We start from the raw sequence: 18,920 nt of genomic DNA on the forward strand, positions 1-18,920 counted from the left end.
TTATTCCCGGGCCCCTCACTCGCCTCATGATTCTCAGGGCAGTGAATGGTCTTATACTGGGGAGGAGGAAGAATTCGCAGATCATGATCTTTCTGAAGATGAAGGCAGATCTCCAGACAAACCAACCTTCACTGGCCTTTTCAACCCTAGCATGTTCAAGACCTTGTTATACAAGGCCAAAACCACAGCCAATCTAGGAGTTGTGGCTGGGGCATCTGACCACTTGGCTGAGCAGGATCCCCATGCTCGATTATTTACAGAACCGGTCACTACCCAGGACGCTGTTTCTTCTCCCAGATTATTCATAGACATTATCAAGAACCAATGGCTTCAACCTGGGTCCTTGTCTAATCCCAGCGGAATAGACAAAAAGATGTATACTGTAGAACAGGAGGTAGAAGACATGCTTAAGTTGCCTATAATAGATACTCCCTTTGCCAATCTAGCATCTTCCAATATTCTCCCCTCAGACCCTGCAGAAGGGCTGAAGACCAAGGATAGGAAAGCTGAGATGTCAGTTTGTAAGACACATCAAGCAGCTGCCTGGGCAATCAGATCAGCCACGGCAGCTTCCTTCTTTAATAGAACCTTCCTCCTGTAGCTGCGCCAAATGCAGGCAAGAGCTCCCCTTGGAGATATCAGATTACATCAGGACATCAACAAATTAATTGCTGCAGCAGAATACTCTGCTGATGCAACCCTTAATGCGGCTAAATTCGCTTCCAGGGTCCTGGTCTCTAACGTGACTTCCAGACAATTATTATAGCTTCGCCATTGGCAAGCTGATATGAAATCCAAATGGAAATTGGCGTCTGCTCCTTTTCAGGGCAATAATCTTTTTGGTGATGTTTTAGATCCCATTTTGGTAGAGACCAAGGATAAAAGGAAGGTACTTCCCCTGTCTCACAGGAGGACAGACAGGAGATACTCTCCATATTATTGCAGGCAGTCCTTTCGTGCGATGGAGGGCAATTACTCCGCCCCAACCTATCAGAGGACTTACCCTCCAACTTCAGACCGATCCCAGGATAGGACTCAGTTCAGGGACAGGTCTAGACAACCCCAGTCTAGGAGACCCTTTCGAGGGGCCGGAGGTAGACCTTACTGCAGGTCCAAATGACTCCCAGTCACACGTTCCCATTGGAGGCCGCCTCTTGAGGTTCTCAGCCCAATGGGAGCTCATCACAACCGACGCCTGGGCTCTGCAAACCATCAGGCTCGGTCTCACATTGGAGTTTTCATCCCTCCCTCCAAGGAGATTCATCTCTTGCACTCTTCCCAGGGATGCCACCAGGAGGTCTCTGATGGAAGCCGAGATCTTTCATCTACTTTCCATCCAGGCAATAGAACCGGTGCCTGTTTTGCAGAAGGGTCTCGTTTTCTACTCGATCCTCTTTCTGGTTCCCAAGAAATCGGGGGGTTGCAGGGGAATACTAGATCTAAAAAGACTCAACAAACACATCAAATACAAGAGATTCAAGATGCAATCCTTAACCTCTATTCTAAATTGCATCAGACAGGGGGATCTGCTTACATCCATAGATCTAAAGGAAGCCTACCTGCACATACCAATTCGGATTTCAGACAGGAAATATCTCAGATTCTGTTACGCAGGGCAACACTTCCAATACAGGGCCCTTCCATTCGGCCTGTCCTCTACCCCTAGGACGTTCACAAAGCTCCTGGACCTGGTGGCAGCCCATCTGCGGGCTCACCCAATCAGGCTTCAATGTTACCTAGACGACATTTTGATTCAATCTTCATCCATCAGGCAGGCGAGACAGGATTTGTCAGAGATTATTCAGGCTCTGCAACTTCACGGGTTTTCAATAAATCTAGAAAAGAGCCAGTTAATTCCAACCCATTCTATCCTTCATTTAGGTGCCTGGATAGACACAGTCAGTTGCCAGGTTTTTCTATCACCAGAACGTCTAGTCAGCATACAGGCCTTGATATATCAGATCAGGTCTGCCAGGTCTGTCTCCCTCGCAGTATTGTCCCAGTTGCTAGGGAAAATGATTTCATGTCTGGCCATCGTTCCTTGGGCAAGGTTACATTCCCGAACCTTACAATGGTTCCTCCTACCAAGCCAACGAGCAGGCATCAGTCACTCCATAACAAGAGTCAGAGTGCCTCCAAAAGTTCTCCACTCCCTGAACTGGTGGACGTCACCTTCCCTAGAGAAAGGCTGTCTCTTCAAGGAACTGCCACGTCTAACACTAACTTCAGATGTCAGTCTATTCGGCTGGGGGGCTCACCTGGGTTCCCAGATGGCACAGGGCAGATGGTCACCACAGGATCTGTTACACGACATAAATTGGTTGGAACTCAGAGCTGCCCACCTAGCTCTCCATCATTTCCACCTCTCACTAACCAACCATCACACGTTGCTGTTAACCGACAATGTGACCGCCAAGGCACACGTGAACAGGCAGGGAGGCACCTGGTCCAAGGACCTGATGTCCGAAGCAGCGAGCATTAGCCTCTGGGCGGAATCACACCTGCTCTCCCTCCAAGCCGAACATATTTCAGGCGCACACAACGAACAGGCGGACTGGTTGAGTCGAACAACCATCGACCACTCCGAATGGCGTCTCCATCCAGACCTGTTTCACCAACTGACGACCAGGTTCGGCCAACCATGGATCTGTTTGCAACACCAAAGAACACTCACCTACCATGGTTCTTTTCCAGATTTCCGACGCCGGGGGCAGAAGCAACAGATGCCCTTTGGGCGCCCTGGCCTCGAGGCCTTCTATATGCATTTCCTCCGACACTTCTACTACCAAGGGTCATCTGGAAGCTTCTGGATGAGCAGGCAGAAATTCTGTTGGTGGCTCCGCACTGGCCCAGAAGGGTTTGGTTTGCGGACCTAGTGTCACTGTCAGTGTCCCGCCCATGGAGGATTCTGCCAGACAGGATTGTCCTAAGCCAGGGGGCAGTTCAACATCCCGAGCCCCAGTGGCTCCAACTGGCCATCTGGCGATTGAGCGGGAAATCCTGAGGGACTCCAGATTCTCAAGCGAGGTCATTTCCGTCATCCAGGCATCTCGTCATCTGTCTACCACCAGGATTTACGATGCCACTTGGTCAACTTTCTCTAGCTGGTGCCGAAAATCGCACATTCCTCCCAGGGCAGCTTCTCTTCCAGACGTCTTGAATTTCCTACACTCAGGATTCAAATGGGGACTTACTGCCAACACGCTCTGCAGACAGGTGGCTGCCTTTAGCGACTATTCTACAGGGAGAGGGTCCTATCCCTCTCTCTCAACACCCCAAGGTGAGGAGTTTTCTTCGGGAAGTTGCTAATTTACGGCCTCCTCCAGTCCATAGGTATCCTTCCTGGGACTTGCCTCTCGTTCTGCAAGCACTCACGTCTGCTCCGTTTGAGCCCTTAGGATCCGCCAGCCTCAGAATACTTACCTTCAAGGTTGCCTTCTTGATAGCAATCACGTCTGCAAGAAGGATCTCTGAACTGGCGGCACTGTCGGTACATGGAGATCTATGCACCTTTTACTCCGACAGGGTGGTCCTCAGGTTGGACCCGACTTTCATACCAAAAGTCAATTCTTGGTTTCATAGGGCACAGGAGGTGGTTTTACCTAACTTTTGCCCTGACCCAACACATCCTAGAGAATGACGTTGGCACACACTCGACGTTTGTAGGGCACTCCACAAATATATTGACAGGACCGCATCATTCAGGAAGTCTGAATCACTATTTGTATCATTCCAGCCTACTGCCATGGGGAAGAAAGTTACCCCATCTACAATTGCAAGATGGATCAAAGCTTGCATCGCAATGGCTTACGAACACCAATCTACTCCAATGCCTAGAAACATCACTGCGCATTCAACTCGTAGCGCTGCCACCACGGCAGCCTGGGCTACTCAGGCTTCCATATTGGAGATCTGCAGGGCTGCAACTTGGGCTTCTCCCAAGTTTATCAGAAATTACAAGTTGGACATTTTTGCCTCGGCCAAGGCTTCGTTTGGCAGAAGAGTCCTGCAACAGGTTCTACCAGGCGAACGACACCTGGACTGCTCAGACTCCCGCCCTAGGGATACTTAGCTTGGGTATATCCCATTGCTTGGACTCTCCAAGCAGTGCACAGGAGATTGAACATTGGAGCTTACCTGAATGTTCGATCTATGTGCGCTGCAGGAGAGTCCAACCCCACCCTACTGTAGCGATCCAGCATCCAACACCTAGTTATAGTGGACATTATTATATCATCATTGCTACGTCTTCTACAGACCCCTTCGTCGAAACACTGAAGGCTCATGGGAGAAAGAGGCATGGCTAGGCAAATTCAACTCAGTCTCTGGCCAACCAAGCTAAACTTGAACCCATCGCTTGGACTCTCTTGCAGCGCACATAGCTCGAACATTCAGGTAAGCTCCAATGTTCATTCCTATTCACAGCCCTTCCAAGGCCAAAATAGACCATATTAAGCAAGTGCTGCCTTTGCCAGTATGATATAGAAAAGGTGCAACACTTGCATTGCAATCCTGCTTTCATCTGTTTGACCCTCCCATTTCACACATGCAGATACCATTGCTTTGTGGCAAATTGGTGGTTTGTTATATTTGTGTCCTGGCCTTTTTCCAAAAATTAGAAATAGTATTTTAGATTTGCAATCAACTTGTATGGTAGTTCAATAAAGCTTAATAACTTCCCAGTACTACTGTTTGATTTCATAGACTTTCTCAAATTCCTCTCCAGGAATCTAGCCTTTCCGTTTTGCATTTAGCAATGAGTAGCTCAGCAAGGAGAACATGCAAAACTAGAGTTAAAATATGGGGAAAATGAATTCCTCTGTGTGGTTCTGTGAATTCAAAATCTATGAAAAAGATGTACCAAATTGGTATTTGCAGAGAAAACAGAGAAAGCAGCTTCTCAGAAATTATTTACTTTTTTATACCATTGCACTCCTAGAAGATTCATAGGATTTACGACATGGATAAAATACATGCATATATGAATAATTTTATTATTTGCATTTTTAGCAAAGCGATACATTAACTTCAATTTTTGCAATAACCTGGTCTTTGACTTTGAATTTGCATGCATCTTCATGGTATATGGCAGTGATGGCGAACCTTTTTCCCGTTGCGTGCAGAAGTGTGTGTATATGTGCGTGATAACACGTGCGCGTGCCAGCACCCATAATGCAATGTGACCCCCCGATGTGCATGTGCACATGACACCCCTACACATGTGCCCCGTATTGCGCACACTCCCCCATGCATGTGTTCTGCATTGCACATGCGCAGTCCCCCACATACGCTTTGTGCCCCCACCCACTGCGGCCTGTTTTGGGCCTGAGAAGTCTGGGCTTTCGGGGGAAGGGATTGAAGTCCAAGAACCGCCACCACTGGATAGAAGGCGGTGGTGGGTAGTATCTGCTGTCTGGGGCTTCCCTGTCTCCGCACCGGAGCAGTCTGTCCAGGGAAAGAGATTGAATCCCTCAGCCGTTGCTTCTGGCAGCACAAGAACCACCGCTGCCGGGTGGAAGGGGGTGGGAAGGATCCGTTGTCTGGGGCTTCCCTGTCTCCAGGGAAAGAGATTGAATTCCCCGGCCATTGCTTCTGGCAGCGCAAGAATCGCTGCTGCCAGGTGGAAGGGGTGAGAAGGATCCGTTTTCTGGGGCTTCCCTGTCTCCAGGGAAAGAAATTGAATCCCCCGGCCATTGCTTCTGGCAGCGCAAGAGCCGCCGCTGCCGGGTGGAAGGCGGTGGGAAGGATCCGTTGTCTGGGGCTTCCCTGTCTCCAGGGAATCCCCCGGCCATTGCTTCTGGCAGCGCAAGAATAGCCATGAAAGCAATGGCTGGGGGATTCAATCTCTTTCCCTGGAGACAGGGAAGCCCCAGACAACGGATCCTTCCCACCGCCTTCCACCCGGCAGCGGCGGCTCTTGCGCTGCCAGAAGCAATGGCCGGGGGATTCAATCCCTTTCCCTGGACAGCCTGCTCCGGTGCAGACAGGGAAGCCCCAGACAACGGATCCTTCCCACCCTCATCCCCTTACACCCAGCAGCGGCGGTTCTTGCACTCCCAGAACCAATGGCCGGGGGATTCAATCTCTTTCCTTAGAGACAGGGAAGCCCCAGACAACGGATCCTTCCCACCACTACCCCTTCCACCAGGCAGCGGCAGTTCTTGTGCTGCAGAAGTAATGGCCTGGGGATTCAATCTCTTTCCCTGGACAGCCTGCTCAGGTGGGAAAACAAGGAAGCCCCAGAGAGCGGATCCTTCCCACCCCACCCCCTTCCACCCGGCCAGCTGATTGTCATGCACGCATGCGCACCAGTAACCTGCAGACTAGCTGGCTGGTGCACATGCATGCCCTGGAAACCCGGAAGAGGAATGGGCGACGCGACACGTGCCAGGGGACATGGCTCTGCGTGCCACTTCCGGCACATGTGCCATAGGTTCGCCAACATGGGTATATGGTGTAGGCCAAGATTTTGATCTTTATTGCAAATTTGCTTCAGATTTTAAAGCTTGTGGATTTCATTTATTATTTGGTACATCAATATTCTCAGTAACAGTATTAGACACAAAATCCAGAAGTATCAAACAGAATAGAATATATTTTCATTCAGGCACAATGAAAATATTCAGTTTTCTCTAATACTACTGAAAGTACAGTAATGTAACCATCTAGCAGACATTAGCAAAGGGAAAAATGAGTGTTTTGAGTTTTACCATTTTTTAATGCATACTTATTTTATCCATGTTTTGTTGGTTTTACCTACTGACTATTTTAATGTTTTGTATTTCTGTTTTATAGTTCTTCTATGGGGGCCATTCCACATCCAGCAGCATGCACTCATCCAGATCCATGGTAATTCATCATTCAGAAACTTAAAATCTCTCTTTTCCCTTTCTGTGGATAGGCACGTAGCTGAGATCAACTGGCCTTAATTTCTCATGTATTAAAGATATTATAATGTTTTTCTTTTACAATAAAAAATGTAACAAATTATTAATTAAAAATTAAGCTTTTATGATGTTATATACATCGTGTGATTGGAATGATATGTTCAAAACACGGGGCATGTGCATTTTCCACAAACAAAACTAGAAAAGGGACAAAATTGTATAAAGTAACAGTTTAAACTCCCTATTAATCTGCAAGTTTTCTTTAATTAGTAATATTGGTTGTAGTGCTATCAGAGAAATGAATCCCAGAATATATAATCTATATTTATTTTATTAAAATGATTGTGAACTCATAATTTACCACGTGAACTATGCTTATAAAATTAAAAACTAGAAAATGAGTTTCCACTAATTAATTTTTTAAAAAAAATTCAAATGATGAGCAGGGATAAATTGACATAATCTCTGTCCACATACAAAGATGCAATTATTTAAATACTAAAATCAAATAATTAGAAACTATTATAATACCAAACGCCATGAGCACAAGGGCAATCTCAGAGGTCTAAAATCAAAATATACATATAATCCATCCCTTTTTAAATATGATTTAATACAACCATCATTACATTTCATAATGCCAAATTGCATAATGATAAATCCAGTGTGAATAGTCAGTCTAGTCAATCTGAAATTCTACTGATATGGAAGAAGACACTTTATTTTTCTTTCCCAATTCCTTCTTTTCCCATTAGAAAAGATGTTTTATTGGAACAGGCTTTCACCTAGGTTGAAACATTGATTCCCACTGATTTATTAGTAGAAGAATTTTAGCATTACAGGTACAAACAGAAAAATAGGGCTACAATTGCTTCAATGCTGGCACTTCCACTGAACCATAAGGTGACTCAGTGTCAGACTGGGCCCAGCTATTCCCTAGAAAAGAATGACTTTTGACTCCATAGGTTTTAGAGAAAAGGTGCTTTTACTAGAGATGCTGAATGCAGCCTGGATAAGACAAGCTCTGAGGAAAAACAGTACGAAAATCGTACATTGAAAGCAATCCTCAGTGTCCACAACCCTCACCCTTGGGAGAGCAGTCCAATCAGGTCTCGTTCCAATGTTTTGGGAATCCGGTGCCTCAGATGCCAGCGTAAACTCCTTTCCCAGGACTGGTGTCCTTGAAACTCAGCAGATGGCTTGGTTTGGCACCTTTGGTTGCTATTAATGTCCTTACTCCCCAATTTCCCACAGCATTCTTTGACACCTCCAGCATATTTCCCTTCCCTTCTCCCCTAATTAGGGCAATTATACTAGCAAGTATCAAAGAAAGCAAAGCAGATAATATTCGCCGCTCTCCCCACTTTGCAAAGGCATTAACCCGAAAAGAAAAGAGAATTTTAAGAATTCATATGAGGTCCAACATTTTAGGTTTTTGGGGATATTTCTTGTGGAAAGCACAAAGGAGTTTGTCAGCTTGAACATAGTGTCTGTCAACCCATTCAGACTGGGAAGCAGGAAAATGTTTCCATGTAATCAAGTATTGGATCCTGCCCTTGTGTTTTTGAGAATCCAAAATTTCTTTCACCTCAAATTGTTGTTCCCCTTTTATGAAAATAGGAAGAGATGATGTGGGAGGAGGTGGCTGAAGGGAGGGAGTTACTGTACTTCTGGTTTCAGCAGGCTACAATGAAATATGGGGTGAATATGGGGCAATTCCAATTGTATCGTGACTGAGTTGATGATTTTGTTAATTTGGAACGGACCAATATACTTAGGGCCCAGTTTTTTGGATTGTTGGGTACACTGTATGTACTTTGTGGAGAGGTATACTCTGTCTCCAACTTCAAAATTCCTTTTGTTTGGCGTGTTTTCCCACTTTAAAATTCCTTTGGTTTGCCGTTTGTAGGCTTCTCATGCTTTCTCAAGGGCTTTGCACTCTACTGGCCACGTATTTTGTAGTCGTTGTATCCATTCTTGTAATGACATGTTCTGGAGTTGTCCAAAGGTAATTCTGGGATTGCTACAAAGTCCTGACCTGAAACTACCTTGAAGGGGGTAAATCCGGTGCTGCTATGCACTGAATTATTTATTATATGCCACTTCTACAAATGGTAAAAGATTAGTCCAACTATCTTGTTGATAATTAATATAGTATCTGGGGTACAGTTCCAGTACTGAGTTGGCCTGTTCGCACCCCCTATTCATTTGTGGGGGGGGAGGAACTTAAGCCTTAGGCAGGCCCCATGAGTTTCAAAACTTCGCACCAAAAGCGTGAGGTGAATTGCATCACTCTGTCTGAGATAATTTGATCAGGAACCCTGTGAAGTCTGTAAATATGCTGCACAAATAGCTTAGCCAAAATACGGGCTTATGGGATCTTTGAGCAAGGGATAAAGTAGACTTGTTTTGAGGACAAAGCAGTAACCACGGAAATTATGAAGTTCCCAGCTTCATAATAGTGGAACTCTCAGCAGTTCCACTATAAAGTCCATAGAGATCTCTTTCCGAGGGACATGGGGATTTGCCACTGGTTGCAGTAGTCCCATGGGTTTCCCTGGTTGACTTTTGGCTGACACGCACACTGGGCAACTGGATACATAGTTTTCGATGTCCTTTTTGAGAGATGGTCACCAGAATTGTCGTTTTCCCAGACTGCCCACTTCCATTCTGTATCTGTTAATTTTTTGGAGGTGTAGGCACAGGGCTAAAGTGTTCCTTGGGTTTTCTTGCAGCAATTCAGGCCTTGCGTTGGGCAAGTGGGTCTTCAAACCACTTGTGCAAGACCCATAATGAATCAGTCAAAGCTTTGGAGCTCTGGCGCATCATCATTGTGGAGGGAGACCATCCACTCTGCAGCAGTGCCTTCCAAGGACATGGTTACACACCAGACCCAGGCTGTTTCGGTGACCAGGTCGGCTATGTACTCCTGCATATAATTTCACACCTCCGCAAGGAAAAACCCCAATTGTTTTGGGTCTCCTGTGTATTTCAATCCCAGGGCAGGAGGTGTCATTATCCCTTGTCTCTGGAGGACAGCCCCCCCCCCCCCCCCCAGGGAAGAGGTTGCACTGCCTGAGTAGCTGGTGGTGGAGCTGCCTGCACCAGGACGGGTCCAGGTGAGACTGCTGCTCCCCCCGTTGTATCCTCCTGCACTGTGACGCCATCTCCCATCAGTGCCGATGGGGGTCAAGACTCTGTTAACTAGGCAAGTTCTTTGGCCCACTGGTTCCCAAAGGCATCTCTCAACATCATTCAGGCTTGTTCCACCAGGTCTTCTTGTTTATCCAGCTCCCCTGAGAGCTCCTCTTTGCCCCGACCTCCATGATGCTCCTGTCTCCGCGTCTTCCCCAGTGTAATGTCACGCCAAGGGCTTTTTCTTCCACATCCTGCTTTACTGAATGAGCAATTGGGCTTTGGGGCTTTCTCACCGATGCTCACATTCCCCAGCCATTCGAACTTCTCTTTGGGGGTGATGTGGTTTGGCGGGGGGAGGGCTCTGTGAGTTCCAGCCTCCTCCAGGCCACTTTCGTGGCTTGTCATTTTTTGCTCAGTCCCCTTGGTAGACTGGTCTCTTGGTTGACTGCTACAGCAGAGCTTGTCTACTTTCTTTCTTTCTTTTTTAATTTTTATTAGTTAAAGATTACGAACAAACAGATACAACAATACAACATACAAAACAAATAAACATAAATCAAGTCTTACGACTTCCTTTTTAAAGTTATCACATCGGTAGACTGTTTTTATATCCTTATCTATATATCTATATATTTACATATAAAGCAATATAATCAACTCCATATTTAATTTATTATGTTCCTTAGTTGGTACTCAATGTTTGACCCCTCTTTTGTGTCCCTATGTTTATATTCCTTTCTTTTTCTCCAACCAGTTATACCACTTTTGCCATACTAAATAATAGTCTGTATCGTCTTTTTCTTGTACTTTTTTTGTAAGTCTATCCATTTCTGCACATTCTGTAATTTTGGTGATTATTTTGTTTTCCATTGGTATGTCTTCATGTTTCCAGTTTTGAGCGAAGAGTATTTGTGCTGCAGTTAGTATGTGAATAATTAGATATTTTATTTCTTTCTCGTAATGTCCTGTAATTATTCCTAGTAGAAAGATTTCCGGTTTCATTTCCAATTTCTGATTTCTGATTTCTTCTATTTGTGTCCTTATTTCTTGCCAGTATTGTTTCGACAGTATTGTTTCGACATGACCACCACATATGGTAGTAAGTTCCTTTTTGTGATTTACACTTCCAACATGTTGGGGAAATATTCGGAAACATTTTTGCTAGGCGCACAGGGGGGAGGTGCCACCAGTAAAACATTTTGTACAAGTTCTCTTTGTAGGGTATAGACATTGTTAATTTACAATTTACATTCCATAATTTTTCCCATTTGTCCAATTCGATGCTATACCCAAAATTTTTCACCCAAATTATCATATTTTCTTTGACCACTTCTTCTAATTTATATCTTAATAAGTAATTATATATTTTAGTTATCATTTTCTCATCCGTTCCTTGTAAAATTTTGTCTAATTCATATGGCTGTTTTTGGAATCCGAATTGTACCAGGTCTGTCTTGTGCCTGGATTCTATCTGTAAATATGGCCACCAGCCAATGTCTATACCCTGTTCTTTCAATTCTTGTCTCGATTGTAACTCTCCTCTGCTGTTCAGTAGTTCTTTGTAGGTTCTCATTTTCTCCATATCCATGGTGTTTGGATAGATCTGCGCCTCCATGGTCAATAACCATCCTGGAATTTTATTATAATGTATTTTTCTAATCTCTTCCCATGTTCTATATAGTGCTTCTCTAATGTGTTGTTGAAAATATCCGTGATGTTTATCTCTCCCATCCCATAAAAATGCGTACCAACCTCTTTGCAAATCAAAACCTCTAAAGTTAATGTACTTTTATTTTTAAGGTCTATCCAATATCTTATCCAAATCAATGATGCCGCTTTGTAGTATAATTCCCAATCCGGTAATCCTAATCCTCCTTTCTCTTGTGTATCTTGAAGATATTTTATTTTAATTCTAGCCTTCTTCCCCTGCCAAATATAATTTGCAATCATTTTATTAAAATCTTTAAAAAAATCTTTTCCTGGCCGAATCAGGATTACTTGGTATAGTATTCTGGGTAATATGTTCATTTTGATAGATGCAATTTTCCCTAGAAATCATAGTTGTAGCTTGCTCCATGTTTCCAAATGTTTTTTCATCTGTTTTGTCAATTTGTTATAATTATCTTCTCTAATTGATGTTACTTTGTTGGTGAGCCAGATTCCTAAATATTTTACTTTCTTTGCCGTTTGTATTCCTAATTTATCTTCTAATTCTTTTTCCTGTGAATTTGTCAGATTCTTCGTTAATGCTTTGTTTTTTGTTTATTGATTTTGAGACCAGCCACTCTTCCATATTCCTCTATTTTTGCTAACAATTTGGTTCCTGTTACTGCTGGTTGTTCCAAGATGAACACCACATCGTCGTCAAAGGCTTGTAATTTGTACTCCTCTTTTTTTAATTCTCAGTCCTTTTATTTCTTTATCTTTTCTGATTTCATTTAATAAGATTTCTAAAGATATTATAAACAATAGGGGGGATAGAGGACATCCTTGCCTCACTCCTTTTGATATCTCAAATTGTTCTGTCATATCCCCATTTTTTCATAATCTTTGCAGTTTGAGAGGAGTATATTTTCCTAATCATTTTTAAAAATTTGTCACCGAATTCCATACTCTCTAATTGTAATATAAGAAATTTCCAATTTAGATTATCAAAAGCCTTCTGCGCGTCCAAGAAGATTAAAACCAATTGTTTATCCAAATTTTTTTCCTAGTATTCGAGTACGTTAATAATTAATCTCATATTATTTTTTATTTGTCTTCTTGGAATGAAACCATTTTGATCTGGATTCATTCGTGGATAATTGTTTTCAGTCTCTGTGTAATAATCAGCATGAACAACTTGTAATCCACATATAACAGTGATATTGGCCTGTAGTTTTTGATTTGTGTGAAGTCTGTTTCTTCTTTTGGAATGAGTGTAATGATAATTTCAGTCCAGGATTTGGGAATTATAGCTTCTAAAAGTGCATTGTTAAAAACTTGGAGTAACATCTCGTCCATTGGGTGTTCGCATGTTTTATAAAATTCTGTTGGTATACTATCCAGTCCTGGGGTTTTATTGTTTTTTTGTTTTTTCCTTGCCTCTATCAATTCAATCATGGTAATTGGTCTGTTCAATAACTCTCTCTGTGTCTCTTCCAACCTTTGAGCGTTTGTTTTGCCTAAATATTCTTTAATATCTTCTTCTTTAATATCTTCTGAATTTCCTCTTGTTTGTAAAGGTTCTGAAAGAAATTTTTTACTATTTGTTTTTTGTCTTGATTTATGTGGTGCATTTCTCCTACCTCGTCTTGCAGCTGGTATATTGTTCTCTTCTCTTTTTGCTTTTTCAATTTATACGCTAACCAGCAACCTGTTTTATTCGCGTGTTCAAAATGGTTTTGTTTTACTAATTTAATTTTCCTTGCAATTTCTGCTTGTGTAATTAAATTAATTTTTTTATTGAAAAGTTTTAAAAAGTTTACATATATATATATATATCCCCCCTTCCCTCCACCCTCCCCAACCCTCCCCCCTCCCAGCCACCCCCCTCCCTACTTCCCAGAGCAAAATACAGGGTATAACATTCAACATTCATAATCTAACATACCGTATTTTCCGGCGTATAAGACGACTTTTTAACACATGAAAATCTTCTTAAAAGTCGGGGGTCATCTTATATGCCAGGTGTCATTCTCCTGTAACCAGGCAAACCAGCCCGAAAGGCTCTGATGAGCCTTAAATGGCTCTGGCGATCCAAGCTCTGACGATCCCAGCTGAGTTGCCTGCTAATCAGGCAACTCAGCTGGGATCGCCAGAGCCATGTAAAAGGAAAAAAGTTTTTCCCCTCCAGCTTGCTTACCTTAGCTGCTAGTCGCAACGCTTGCCTTGCTTCGCTTGTCTGAATCCATTCCATCAGCAAGCAACTCCCTGCCTGCAATCAAGCAGGCAGGGAGTTGTGCACTTCAACTCCCAGAATTCCTCAGCCAGCAAAGCAAAGCTGGCTGAGGAATTCTGGGAGTTGAAGTCTACAAGTCTTAAAAGCTGCCAAGGTTGGAGACCCCTGTTCTATTGGGTAATTTTTTTCCCCCTTTGGGAGCTTTAAAAAAATAGTTAATTGGGGTTTTTTTTACTTGTTCTTTTTTAGACCTAGCCATTTAAAGTTTAGGAAGTTTTAAATTTAGCTTTCATATAAAAATAAAAATAAAATAAAATAAAATAATATTTGTGCAGCTTTCTGAGATTTAGTGTGTTTCTGTAGTGTTTCACTCTAACTACACAAACACACAAAATCTCACAAAGCTGTATGTGGAATTTTGTGTGTGTAAAGTGTGAAAGTTGGGTTTTTGGGCTTTTTGTGGCTGTGTGAGTTTCCTGCTTGTTGCAGGGGCCATTTTGGGTCTAGCACAGCTGTTTTTACATTGTGGGTGAGCCAGTTGTGTTGTGTTGTGTGTGTGTAAAGTGTGAAAGTTGTTTTTGGGGTGCTTTTTGTGGCTGTGTGAGGTTCCTGCTTGTTGCAGGGGCTATTTTGGGTCTAGCACAGCTGATTTACATTGTGGGTGAGCCAGTTGATGTTTTTTAATTTTTATTTGGTGTGCGTTGGAAGAGGGGTAGTCTTATACGGCGAGTATAGTCCAAACCCTATATTTTAACAGGAAAAGTCGGCGGTCATCTTATATGCCCAGTCGTCTTATACGCCAGAAAATACGGTAGTCTAATTAATTATAACCGCTTACATCTCTCTAATACTTTAACTCCCCATTTACCAAACTAAATTTGAATACATAATAACATCTCTCTATCTATTCGTAAGCTATTTGAAATTTTTTAGTCCGGTATTTATTTTGAATATAATCTATCCATCTTCTCCATTCTATCACATATTTCTCATTTGACTAGTCCTTCAAATACGCTGAGATCTTTGCTATCTCTGCTAAATTTGCTACTTTTAATATCTATTCTTGAGTAGTAGGCAAATCTTCCTTCTTCCAATACTGCGCCACCAACAATCTTGCTGCAGTTATTAAATTCAGGATCAAATTAGTCTCTATAACCGTACAATCCGTGATTATACCCAACAAAAATAACTGTGGAGTAAACTTTATCCTCTTTTTAAGAATATTTTGAATAATCCACCAAATTTTTATCCAAAATGCTTTAACCTTTTTACAAGTCCACCATACATGAAAATAAGTAGCGTCATCACAATCACATCTCCAACATTTAGATTGTAAATTCGGATACATACAAGCTAACTTTTTGGGATCTAAATGCCATCTATAAAACATTTTGTAAAAGTTTTCTCTCAAATTTTGCGCTTGTGTAAATTTTACACTTCTTACCCATATCTTTTCCCATGTTTCCATCGTTATTGGTTGTTCAAAGTTTTGTGCCCATTTTATCATACAATCCTTAACTAACTGTTTCCGAGTCTGTTTCTATCAATATATTATACAACCTTTTTATATGCATTTGACTCTGGTCTCTAATTTGTTTTACCAAATTTTCTTCACTTTGTATAATACCAATGTTCTGATCTTTTCTCCATCTAGCTTGTAATTGTACATACTGAAACCAAGTTTGGATTACCCTTTCTTCCCTTAGTACCCTCAAGGGCTTTAACTTTAATATACCTCTCTCTGTGTTAAGAATTTCTTTATATGTAATTACATCCTGTCTTTGTACTATACTTATATTCTCTATCGCGTGTCTGGGTACTGTCCATATAGGTATCTTGTCATTTAATTTATATTTATATTTCTTCCAGACACGCAATAAAGCATTCCTTAATATATGACTTTTAAAAGTCCTATCAACCTTCTTGTCATACACTAAATAAGCATGCCAGCCAAAAACCAAATCATATCCTTCTATATTCAATATTCTTTCATTTGTTAAATTAATCCAATCACTAATTGCTGATAAAACAGCTCCTTCATAGTATAATTTTAAATTGGGTATTTTCAAACCTTTCACGTATATCTTGCATTATTTTTAATTTAACACTTGCTTCCTTCCCTGCCCAAACAAAATTATTAATGCCCTTCTGCCATTCTTCCAAGTTCGCATCCTTTTTAAGTATTGGTATCATTTGAAAAAGGAATAAAAACTTAGGCAAAACATTCATTTTTACTACTGCTATTCTACCCAACAAAGACAGTTGTATTTTTTTCCAATTATCCATCTCTGTCTGTATTTTATGCCATAACGATTCATAATTATACTTATATAATTTCCCATTTGAAGTTGTAATATAAACTGCTAAATATTTAACCTTTTTAACTATCTCACATCCTGTTACTCTTTCTAATTCTTCTTTTTGATTTATTGTCATATTTTTAGTTATCATCTTTGTTTTCCCAATATTTATTTTAAACCCAGATACTTGACCATAGTGATTAATTATCTCCATTAAACCTGTAGCTGATTTCACTGGATGAGTTAAGGTTACAACCAAGTCGTCTGCAAATGCTCGTAATCTATAGTTATAATGCCTAATCTTAATTCCCCGTATCTTATCAGAGTCACGTATTTTGTTCAACAATAATTCCAACGTTAAAATAAACAGTAATGGGGACAGGGGACAACCCTGTCTTGTTCCTTTTTCTATTTTAAAAGTTTCTATTAAACTACCATTAATTATTATTTGCGCTGTCTGTTCCCGATATATTGCCTTAATAGATTTTGTAAAACATTCTCCAAACTGCAACCTCTGCACCATTTTCAATAAAAATTGCCAGTTCAATCGATCAAACGCTTTTTCTGCATCCAAAAATATAAGTACCGCAGGGACTTGGTTGTTCCTTTCCAAATACTCCAATATATTAATAATTTGCCTTACATTATTTTTCATTTGTCTCCCATGTATAAAACCAGATTGATCATTATGGATCATTTGTTGCATAACTGACATTAACCTATTTGCAAATATTTTAGCAAAAATCTTATAGTCTGTATTAAGTAATGATGTGGGCCTATAATTTTTTGGCTGGGTATGGTCTTGATCTTCTTTCGGAATCAGAGAAATAAAGGCTGTTCTCCAAGATGGTGGTACCACTCCTCCCAATTGTATTATAGTAAATAATTCCCTAAGGGGTTCTACCATTTCCAATTGTAAATTTTTGTAATAAGCCGCTGTCAATCCGTCTGTACCAGGGGCCTTACCAACTTTTAACTGCTTAATTGCCAGTAGAATTTCCTCCTCGGATATTGGTTGATTCAGTCTTTCCCTTTGCTCATCTGTAACTGTAAGAGTATTCTCCTTCTCCAGGTATCTATCTATATCTATAACTTGTATCTTATCAGCATACAATCTCGTATAAAACTCTAAAAAAGCCTTTTTAATCATATTTTCTTGATACACCTCTTTACCTTTATAGTCTATTTTCTCTATAGTACAAGACTTTTGTTTTTTCCTCAACATATATGCTAACCATCTACCTGGCTTATTTGCATTACAAAAGGTATTATGTTTAGCATATTGCAAATTAGTTGCAACCTGATCTGATATCAACATATTAAACTGCCCTCGCAATAAAATAATTGCTTCTTTTGTTTTCTTATCATCTGGGTTATTTATTAGCACCTGCTCTTTCTTCTTTATTTCCTCTTCTAATTCCCTCCATTTTTTCCCCTGTCTACGTCTATATGCATTATTCAAATTTATTAAGATACCTCTCATATATGCTTTGCTTGCATCCCAAACCATTTCCATGGATGTTTCCTTATGCATATTTAAAACAAAAAATTCTTTCATTAATTTTTTACATTCTCTCACATTTCCCTCGTATCTAAATAAATTTTCGTTTAATCGCCAAGATCTCCTAGACACCTCTCCAGGTTCCAATTCCATCCACACCGGATTATGATCTGTTAGAGTTCTTGGACATATCTTTGTCTTCTTCACCCTAGAAAGGAAATCATTTGTAATTAATATAAAATCAATTCTAGAGAAAGATTGGTGCCTATCTGAGAAAAATGTAAAGTCTTGTTCTTTAAAATTCCGTTCACACCAAATGTCTCTCAGCTCCATATCCTCCATCATATCAAAAAAGGATTTAGGCAATCTTGCTCACATTTGAGTATTTTGCAAAAGTCTCTTCTTGTCCATTCTTGTCCATTCTAGTATCCAATACTACATTCCAGTCACCCAACATTATACAAGATTTATAGTCCCAGTTTATCAATTTTGTAAGTAGCAACTTGTAAAATCTGTCTTGTTGTTGATTGGGTGCATATATTCCCACTAAAAGTACTTTCTTTCCTTCGATTAATAATTCAATTGCAATGTATCTACCTTGCAGGTCTGCTTCAATTAATTTAGCCATTAAGTCTTTCTTTAGATATATAACTATACCATTTTTCTTCTCTGGCGCAGATGCCACAAAATGTGTTCCCAGTCTCGCATTTATCAAATATTTTTGATCATTTGCCTTAATATGTGTTTCTTGCAAACAAATTACATCATTTTTAAATTGTTTCAAATAATGGAATATTTTCTTCCTTTTTTGCGGTGAGTTTAAGCCATAAACATTCCAAGTTTAAAATCTAGTTGCCATCTTTGGCCCCCTGAAGCCTTTTGAGCACCGAATGGAAATCCTCCTGGAATTTCTTCTTCGGTCTTGCTCCCCCCCCCCAGCTTCTGTATTTATGTTTGTACTTCCTTGGGTTGTTATCTGGGTTTGTTGCATCTTTAATTCTTCTTCCTTTCGTTTAGTTGCCACTCGTGTTTGTCTTTGTTCTTGGGCTTCTTATGTTTTTTCAAATAACTCCAAGGCTTGCACAGCCCCTGAAAGTTGCACTAATTCTTCTTGGGTACTCCAAGCTTGGGCTTGTGCTTGCAAGCCTTCCTTTCTAGCATCTCCTGCTTCTTTTCTTTTTCTGGCTCCTGGAGATGGTGGGTATCCAGCCTTT

General features: G+C 41.1%; 1 protein-coding gene across 28 annotated transcripts in view; it reads left to right on the forward strand.

Moving 5' to 3' along the window:
* The window catches only part of PHKA2 (phosphorylase kinase regulatory subunit alpha 2), a 238,320-nt gene that overhangs the window by 184,209 nt on the left and 35,191 nt on the right, over positions 1-18,920 (forward strand). For 27 of the 28 annotated variants that reach the window (XM_034434190.3, XM_034434258.3, XM_034434285.3 and 24 more), the window contains one exon: positions 6,796-6,849. The exons of the other annotated variant lie outside the window; for it this stretch is intronic. In XM_034434190.3, coding sequence (XP_034290081.1) covers positions 6,796-6,849 — 54 coding nt within the window. The remainder of the gene's footprint in view (positions 1-6,795; positions 6,850-18,920) is intronic. 28 annotated transcript variants of the gene reach the window in all.

The sequence above is a fragment of the Pantherophis guttatus genome, chromosome 5 (genome assembly GCF_059756535.1).
Source record: "Pantherophis guttatus breed Tessera chromosome 5, ASM5975653v1, whole genome shotgun sequence".
Taxonomy (NCBI): Eukaryota; Metazoa; Chordata; class Lepidosauria; order Squamata; family Colubridae; genus Pantherophis; species Pantherophis guttatus.